An 8,812-nucleotide genomic window follows, 5' to 3' on the forward strand; every position below is an offset into this window, starting at 1 on the left:
CTCACGTCTTTGCTGCTCATATCACCTCTCATTTCTTTCTCACTCTTCAATTCTCCCTCCTACCTCCACTTCTAGATTTCTCTAATTTTTTTTTTTTTTTTAACCCCAGCCTTCCTGTCTGTCGCTCATCTCTCTCGCCAGTGTTATAATCATCCTTCCATACCCCCCCCCCCCATACCCTCCCCCTCCCGTCTTACACTTGCTCTCTCTGTCTCCTGCAGGACATAGAGGAAACCATGAACACCGCTCTGAACGAGCTGCGCGAGCTGGAGCGGCAGAGCTCGGCCAAGCACGCCCCCGACGTGGTGCTGGACACCCTGGAGCAGCGGCAGACCTCCGGCGGGAGCGGCGGGGGTCCCACGCCGGCCAGCTCCAGCGAGTCCCTCAGCCCCGTCCACGGCGTCGTGCTGAGGTCCGCCGCCAACACCGAGCCGCCCATTCGCCGCAGCGCCAGCTCCTCCAGCGATACCATGAGCACCTTTAAGCCTCTGGTAGCGCCGCGCATGGGGGTGCAACTCAAACCCCCGGCCTTGAGGCCCAAGCCCATGGTCCTGCCCAGGTCCAGCCAGGCGCCGCATCCTCCAGCTGCCTCGGCTCAGGACCCTCTGGACAAGTCCTGCACCATGTAACCTCTGACACAAGGAACCGGAGACGGAAAACAAAAACAAAAAAAACGTTCGACCTCAATCCATTTCCAGGGGGCTGCAAAACGCTACCAGCGTCGGCTGTCGATGGACATACAACATCTAATATCTAAGAGCGTGTAAAATACATAAAGCCGGACAGTGGTGTTTTGAAACAAGATCGTAAAGCGGAGTCTGACGGGATCCGAGAGACTCGTGTAAGAGTGCCGACAGACCTCCCGTCTCAATAACAAGGTTATTATTATTCAACAAATGTATGGAAATTCAAACAACAAATCACAAAGGCTTCCTTCAAGGTTGTAGAAAACACGTACACTAGTTAGTTTAGTGTGCGGACATTCGTGAACTGTGTAACTCTGAATAGAACAACGCTGCATGTAGCTCCTCTGTTCACCACTGAACCTGAAACGGCGCTTGACGAGAACCGTAGCGACCACAGTGGCATTCTCACACATAGAACTAGATTGTTGTTGTTGTTGTTGTTGTTGTTGTTGTTTTTTTGCTCTTCCCTAGGAGGGCCATTGGATTTGATGTGAACTAGTTCAAAGGCCTTCTTGACTTTGAGATGTAACTGATTTCACACGTTAAACATTTTCAAAAGGTGCTGCGACTAGCTGGACAGAAACGGTTCGAGGGTTGGGCAGATCACGGGCCTGAAGAGCCTTTTAACAACTTAAACGGTACTTTGTTATCAGATAGCATTGTGCTTCTCTTCACTGGCGTGTAAACTTTGCGACTTTTCTTTGGCAAGGCGTACCATCCCGTTGTGTCTCAGAAAATGTACAAAGTGCTGGATTCACTCAAATAGATTTTTTTTGTTTTTTGTTTTTAACAGGTATTCCATATTGCCTGGAAATGAGATATAACTATTGGATAAAACCACTACTTCATTTATTGACTTTGTTTGAATTTGATGCATTCTTGAATTCCTGCATCAAAAACTCATGACGCGTGCATAAAATATGCCTCGTAATCGCTTAGAACTTTGCATCTGTATGACAAATGAGGAGCCGTGTGAAAAATGATGACAAATCATCTCCTATGTTCAGAGTATATACAACACATGCCATAGCTACTTTTTACACCTTGCTTGGCTTTATCTACCCAAAGACATGACCGGGGTCTCGGCCCTCCGTATATATGATGTAGGCATTCTTCATACTGACTCGTGTATAGACTAACGGCAGCGCCCTGTGGGACCGCTGCCGGTAGCCATGGACCTAACGACTGTTAGTTTGAACGCCTCCTAATATGCTCCCCCTGCATGCTATGCTTCTCTGGAAACAGCAGCTTGCTTCGTGTCCCTCCAGTCTGTTTTATGTTCATGTGAGAATGTCAGTAATGTGTTTTTTGTATTGTTCTCTGACTGAGAAGAGTCTCTCTCTCTCTCTCTCTCTCTCTGTGTGTGTTTTCTGTATTTGTGGATGAGGACACCTCTAAAGGCCTGGCGCAGCAGAATACACGAGTCTCCCATAACCGGTAAAAAACGGCCCTTATGTGTGCAGTTTGAGTAATAATTTCAAATGCAATAGCCACATACAACCGTATGTGCCAGAGCTCCCAACTGTGTGACTGACTGCACCACCTGTATTTGTTTTTTTATAACCTCAGTACTGTAGAAATAACAGAACTGCGTGCATGTCCTGGGATTGTTTGAGCTAGCATAATATAACACACAGAAAAGACTTGGTTTGCGATGAATAAGCAGTGCTCTCTAACGGCAGGTTTACACTATTCTTTTGACTTGACAAGATATTGTGTATAATAATCAAAAGAGGAATTAACTTCCGACTTACTAACTTTCATTATTTTTGTAATCATTTTTGTTATTTTGGTTTTTTTCTGACTTGGAACAAATGATGTAGAATAAATATCCGGAGATACAGTTTGAAGCCAGATGTAAAAAAAAAAAAAAGAAGTGTGCTTTTGTCACCATGTTATCGTCAACAATAGGACTTGTAGGCTTTAAGCTACTCTGTAGTGTTCTGTACATCTGTAGTATGTACTTGTGAAAGTGCCTTTGAAGATGTTTTAGAGGAACTCCAGACATTCTGTACTGTTGCATTTTTCGTGTCGGATGCTTTTTGTGTTGAGAAAATGCAGTGCAGAAAGAATAAGTAACGATGCCATTTCCCAGTTATGTCAGAATTATTAATAATAAACAGCTTACCCATTGTGACATTGCACATTTGATGTATATAACTGTATATATGGCACGTAACATCTTAACACCTAGAGTTCTTTGAGGGCTTATACCTCCAAGGATTTCTTTCTAATAAAGGAAATAGTTTGTCGAGTTTGAGGTGGATTTCTTTTTTTTTTTTTAATCGAGTAAAAAAAATTTATAATCAGTGGTGGGAGAAGTATTTCTTTAAGCCATGTGAGCGATAGATTTACTAAACAACAGCCTTGTAACTAAAAAAACAAACATTTAAATGCTAATGAGAAAAAGAGACAAAAACTTAGAAAAAGATGGTAGAAAGAAGGAAGGAAGTAAGGCAAGAATAGGTCAAAATAGTATCAAACACTTCAAAAACAGTGAGATAAGAAGAAAAAAGCGAGAAACTTGTAAAAAGTAGAAGGAAGGAAGGCAAGATTAGGGCGAAAGAAGGCGACACAAATGTCACATTTTTGGTAGGAAAAAATAAAATTCTACATAAAGAGGAAAAATGTTGGAACAGCCTTGGAACTATTAAACATTTTGTTAAATATCTCACGTACCCCCTGCAGTCCTCCAAAGTACCCTTAGGGGTACACGTTCCACATTTGAGAAACACTGCTCTAGTCCAAGTAAATTTCCTGCTCATTATGCAAAATGGTCCCTTTCACAGTGTCATATTATATATGGATTATTGTATTAAATAGCATACATTATGTAAAATGCTGCTTTATTGCTGTGGTTGGTCAAATCCTATGAAATCTGGTGGAGTAGAAGTATACAGTAGCCTAAAACGGTAATATTAAAGTAAAAGTATAGCAGCCATTCCGACATCATTAGCAGTGACATCACCCGCACACTTCAAACTAGAACACACGCACGCACACATACACCGTGCAAATCATCAGAGTTCAAAAAATATATAATAAATACAATGATGGTATTGTCATGGTATGGAGGGTACTGATTGGAATGTTATGAGGGACCAGAGAAAAGACGTGTTTTAAGCTTAGATTTAATCAAATCTTGACAGAGGAGCTTTTTTTTTGAAAACCTCGAGCTCAATTTAGTTTAAAAAAAAAAATAAATAAAGTTCATAACACATATAATTCTTGAGCGACAGATGCCAACAAATCCACAAAAATCTCTATCCCCCACAGGGGCGGGCACAGACACAGCCGCTCTGCTGCTGCGCTGGCTACACGCTTCTCTGTTCACAACGCTGCCTGTCCAATGCGTTTTTTGAAAACGTAAGGCTTCCTTCTCCATAAAACGTGTCGGACATTATCGCATTTTTGCAAACATTTTTAATCATTTACATTAGTAAGCTACAGGACGGCGTCTTTCAAAACATGACCTGCGCGAAAGAGAAGAAAAAAAAACTAATGCGTCATTGTACCCAGCACTTCTGATAATGCACTTCCGAATGCGTCTCTGTCCCCAGCACATTTCAAACCAAACTGACGCCCATGGGTGCATGGTAAAAGTCTCCCAAGGACACGTGTGAGTGAGTGTCAGTGGAAAAACAAAAACAAGACAAAAAAAAAAAAAAAAAGACATGATAAAGGATTAAAGCTTTGAGACAAAAGTACATTGTTTTCTCTCTACATTTCCCCAACAAGCATTACAAGAAAGTATCGAATGATCGTGACAAATCATCAGATGTTGGATGACTGGAATATTGTGACGGGGCATTTTGCAACAGTAGCAAAGTTTCCTTTCTGCCACACGTATTTTTTTTTTAGGCTTTTTTTGATTCTCTAGTTCTCTTATGTGCGGTGTTGTGCTATGTGTGGGAGCTTCACTGAGTTTTGGTGCTCTCCTGATCTAGCTCCAGCCTCAGATCTGTATGCAGGAGTGAGAGGGGCTCTCTGTGCGCTCCAGGCTTTGGTGTGGCTCTTCAAGGCCATCTGGTGAAAACAGAGAAGAGAGAGCCCATTGTTTTGACTGCTGTCACACAACCGGTTTTTTTTTCTTCTGCAGCTGGAATGAGGCTTGGTGTGGTATGATAAAATGGAGAAACAAATATTGAACTTCATAACCTTATCCCCTTTTTTTTATTTATTTTTTTATTTTTTTTACACAGTTGACAGAGAATCCTGGAGAGAATTTGGGGAGAGAGAGCTGGTTGTGTTTGGGGGAAATAAAAATGTAGTTTACCTCAGCGATCCCAACCTTCCTCTCCCAAGTGTGAACGCTCTGCTGCAGCTTCTTGTGTTTGTCCTTGACGTGCATGTACTCGGTGATATCAGGAGCCTGATAATCTGTCAGCTGGCGCCGCAGGTGTTGGTTGAGAGCCTCCGCCTTCAAACGCTCCTGAAGTATGAAGTACACAAATGGAATTAGTTTAAAGGTCCCATGACATGGTGCTCTTTGGATGCTTTTATATACACCTTAATGTGGAGGGTGGGGGTGTGGCCTTGACCAACTGCCACTTTGCTTGTTTGAAAGCCATGATGTCTCTCTCTCATGGGTGGGCCAAATTCTCTGGGCGGGCAAATCCGAGAAAGGGGAGGTAACCTCGCTCCTTATGACCTCATAAGGAGAAGATTCCAGATTGGCCCATCTGAGCTTTCATTTTCTCAAAGGCAGAGCAGGATACCCAGGGCTCGGTTTACACCTATCACCATTTCTAGCTACTGGGGGACCATAGGCAGGCTGGGGGAACTCATATTAATGTTAAAAAACCTCATAAAGTGAAATGTTCAAGCCATGGGACCTTTAAGGAGCAGGAGATAAGTATGTGAGAGGGAGAGACATAAAGTATGAACAGATTTATGCGTTTTGGTATTTGGTATACAAACCATGTTGGAATTACTACAATGGATTTGGGTGGCCACGTTGGGCTTAAAGTTGGGTCAATAAAGTTTGTCTAATTTTTGGACTTGTAACAAACCTCTTCAGCATGCTGTATCTCCTCCTCAATTTTTGCCAGCATCTGCTTCCTGTTGGCGATGTCATTGCTCAGCTCTGTGGACTCCAATGTCACTCGCTGCAGCTTCTCCTGTGGACACGCGCACGCACACACACACACACACACACACACACATACCGATTTAACAAGCTGGAGCTGTACTGCAAAGGTGCTTTCATACTGTACATCTACACTAAATTACACAAAGGAATTGCTCTCTCTCTCCCACACGCACATTTCCAATGAGATACCTTGTGTGAACTGAGGACACGTTGTACTTTCAAATTGTTGAGTTGAAGTTCGTCCAGGTTTTTGTCAATTCTCTGCTCGCTGTACTCCTGGAAAATGTCCTGAAAACGACACATAGTATTTACTACCAAGCTGTGTTCTCTTGCATAACAGTCTAACTGACAAACCACACAATCCACTGACAATCTATTGAGATAAAATTGATAAAACGGGGTCTTTCTTTCAGCTTTCTTAGCCTCTCTGGAGATGCACCCTCCCACTCTGGTTCTCTACCTCGTACTCGGCTTTTCCCATCTCTTTTTTCTGTTGAAGCTGCTGCTGGAGCTTCTTCTCGTGGGCTTTCAGTGCCCGGTTCTTCAGATTAAACTTCTCCAACTGGGGGACCTGTTTGTGAGTTTGTGAACAGAGCAGACAAAGGGAGGGAGAGGATGAATATTGGTAGGGGTTAGGACCGTTCCCTTTTAAAGGGATATGAGTATTATGTGTTATTTGACCCCATCTGACTTTTCTGCAGTATGAAGGAACAACTGGTGCATCAAAACATCAGACTACAGAATTATAATCATGCTAAAATATCATTTTAAAGGTGGAAAGGTAAGAAAACTTTTTTGCACACCTCTTTGGTCGGGCAGGTGCGTAGGATATGATCAAAGGTAACAGATCAAAAATTGTTGAGAGAAAATCCCGCACACTGACCATTACGCAAGCAATAATTTATTTAGAAAAATACAACGTTTCGGTCCCAGACCTTCATCAGGTAAAGGTGGAAAGGTGAATGCAGGAGCTGACAATAATGATGATATGTTGGCAGAAAAAAAATAACTTCAAATTCAAAATGTCTTGAAATTGTATAAACTGAACTATGAGAAGTAACACAATGACATAGGTTGTAAGTTAGGTTAAAATGAGCAGTCCAGCTATTTTTTTTTTTTTTAACAATTTATTTGAATCCTACTTTGCGCAGGTTGATGTCATTAGACTGAACCTAACCTATTTCTACCTTTGACTTGTCTTCGATGTACTGGAGCACCTTCTCAGGCTCCTTCATTTCCAACCTGTTGTCCTTCATAGGTTTGAGCAGTCTGCGTTCAAACTCGTTCTTAGCCTTCCTGATTTCTGCAAGACGCAATTCTGCTTCTTTCAGAGAGGCCTGGACAAGACAAGCAGAGTTACTGAAGGGAAAAAAAAATGCTCTGTGAGTGTGCATTTGTGTTTTGTGCAAGGGTGTATCAAAACCTTGTAGTTGTCCTGAATTCTCTCATATCTCTGTTTGAGTTTCTCCTGGTCCTGTTGTGTCTCTGTTACTTCCTTCTGTGCCACATACAGTTTTTGCTCCAAAGTCAGCTGATGGAGGCGATCTGACATGTTGGACCGGGACCTCCGCCTCCGTCCACGACCCTGCCAAGGCACACACACACACACACACACACACACACACACACACACACACACACACACACACACACACACACACACACACACACACACACACACATACAATGATGTGGGGCTTTCAGGAGTACAGTGCAAGGAGGTCATCTTTCCAGGGAACAGAATTAGAATCAGGATTGCCTCTTAAGATTGTGGCAGGCCTTTCATAAAGGGTTGCAAATATGCAGCATGTTCGGTCATTTTTTTTCAACCTAAAAAGTATTCAAGTAATCCTGTTTTGTGACTTTTGCGTGAGTCTAATCCTGAAAAAGAATGCAGCTCTCCATCTACATACTGTTTTCTCTGTGCAGAGTGAGCAAACTCTGTCCTTTTGTTGCTGTCTGTTTATTGTCAGTGGGAAACCTACACTCACAATATGTATGAACATAGAAGCCTTGAGTCACTGGGTAGCACTTACCCCGCCCTCCAGCTGGGAGGCTCCCCCTGCTGCCCCTGGACCATCTTCCCCAGCATGGGACGCCAGGTCCTGGGGGCCCATGCGGCCGATGAACCGTTCGAACATGTCGATCTCTGCCAGGAGGGCTGCATTGGAACATCTTGGTGGAAGTGAATGTCAACAATTTTAAAGTCAGTCACTGTATAAATTAGGTTAGTAACGTTACAGAAGATACGATGCAAAAAAAACGTTACAAATTTGCTGAAGTATTCCCTTATGTTGTCTTCTCGTCAACCTTTTTTCGACGTTTTTGACGCCTTTTTTCACAGTTTGTTTTTGCTTTTTCCAACGTTTTAAATTGTTAACTTTTTCTTCTACACACTTTCAGCGCTTATTTCTAGCTACGTCCCAAATTTTCTGATATAGCTAAAACAAAAATTTAAAACGGGTCAATGTGACCCGAAGTCAACACAACAATAATAAAACCTGACCTATTTTGTGACTCTACTCTTAGCTAATAGCTAGTTCTAGGACACAGCTAGCTAGCTAGCCAGTTAGTTGTGCTTTTACTAACGTTAACTAGCTAGCTAGCTAGTTTTAACCGCTATCAACCATATTGCTCAACAACAGAACTAGCTAGCTAGCGTTAACTTTAGCGGGCAACGTTAGCAGGCTGCGCAAAATAGGTAAGCTAATAAAACCATCTTTAGGTTGACAGACTTTAATCATTATTTTCATTACTTTAGTTCTTCGAGTTGGTTGTTGAGGAGTTCTTTCTGTTCTTGTGGGACATCTTTGTCGTTTAGCTCATCCTCCATGGTTGCTAGGGTACACTGAACCCTAGCAGTGGTTGCTAGGGCTAGTGTTGCCTTCAAACTTGCGTAAACCTCTGTAATCTGCCGATTTAGCTAAGAATAAATACAGAAAAGAAAAAAAGCGTGATTTTATTTTTCACAGTCGATTGCCTTTTATTTATGTGAATACTATATGTGTGTGTGGTTATTAGATGTGAATTTAAC

General features: G+C 42.4%; 2 protein-coding genes across 5 annotated transcripts in view; one reads left to right on the top strand and one right to left on the bottom strand.

Annotated features, from left to right (window-relative positions):
• The window catches only part of srgap1a (SLIT-ROBO Rho GTPase activating protein 1a), a 101,061-nt gene extending 98,120 nt beyond the window's left edge, over positions 1 to 2,941 (top strand). For 2 of the 4 annotated variants that reach the window (XM_039809506.1, XM_039809507.1), the window contains exon 22: positions 222 to 2,941. In XM_039809506.1, coding sequence (XP_039665440.1) covers positions 222 to 629 — 408 coding nt within the window. In that variant the 3' untranslated portion in view covers positions 630 to 2,941. The remainder of the gene's footprint in view (positions 1 to 221) is intronic. The other 2 variants (XM_039809508.1, XM_039809509.1) reach the window with 2 other exon arrangements.
• A 1,430-nt stretch (positions 2,942 to 4,371) lies between these two features.
• On the bottom strand, positions 4,372 to 8,674 carry ccdc113 (coiled-coil domain containing 113). Its single transcript, XM_039809520.1, has 9 exons — positions 8,535 to 8,674; positions 7,815 to 7,953; positions 7,202 to 7,363; positions 6,966 to 7,115; positions 6,239 to 6,349; positions 5,968 to 6,066; positions 5,699 to 5,806; positions 4,963 to 5,118; positions 4,372 to 4,712 (listed from the first exon to the last, which is right to left on the bottom strand). Exons 1-9 carry the CDS (start codon positions 8,609 to 8,611, stop codon positions 4,572 to 4,574), a joined length of 1,143 nt encoding a protein of 380 aa, XP_039665454.1. The 5' UTR covers positions 8,612 to 8,674; the 3' UTR covers positions 4,372 to 4,571.
• Between the last annotated feature and the right edge of the window lie 138 nt (positions 8,675 to 8,812).

The sequence above is a fragment of the Perca fluviatilis genome, chromosome 8 (genome assembly GCF_010015445.1).
Source record: "Perca fluviatilis chromosome 8, GENO_Pfluv_1.0, whole genome shotgun sequence".
Lineage (NCBI taxonomy): Eukaryota > Metazoa > Chordata > Actinopteri > Perciformes > Percidae > Perca > Perca fluviatilis.

Excerpts from the sequence above, each read along its gene's own strand:
- ccdc113 (XM_039809520.1), bottom strand. The coding sequence starts at position 8,611 with ATGGAGGATGAGCTAAACGACAAAGATGTCCCACAAGAACAGAAAGAA. Across the intron at positions 6,067-6,238 it reads TGGGAAAAGCCGAGTACGAG|GACATTTTCCAGGAGTACAG; the intron begins GTAGAGAACCAG and ends TGTCGTTTTCAG. Across the intron at positions 5,807-5,967 it reads GTGTCCTCAGTTCACACAAG|GAGAAGCTGCAGCGAGTGAC; the intron begins GTATCTCATTGG and ends GCGTGTCCACAG.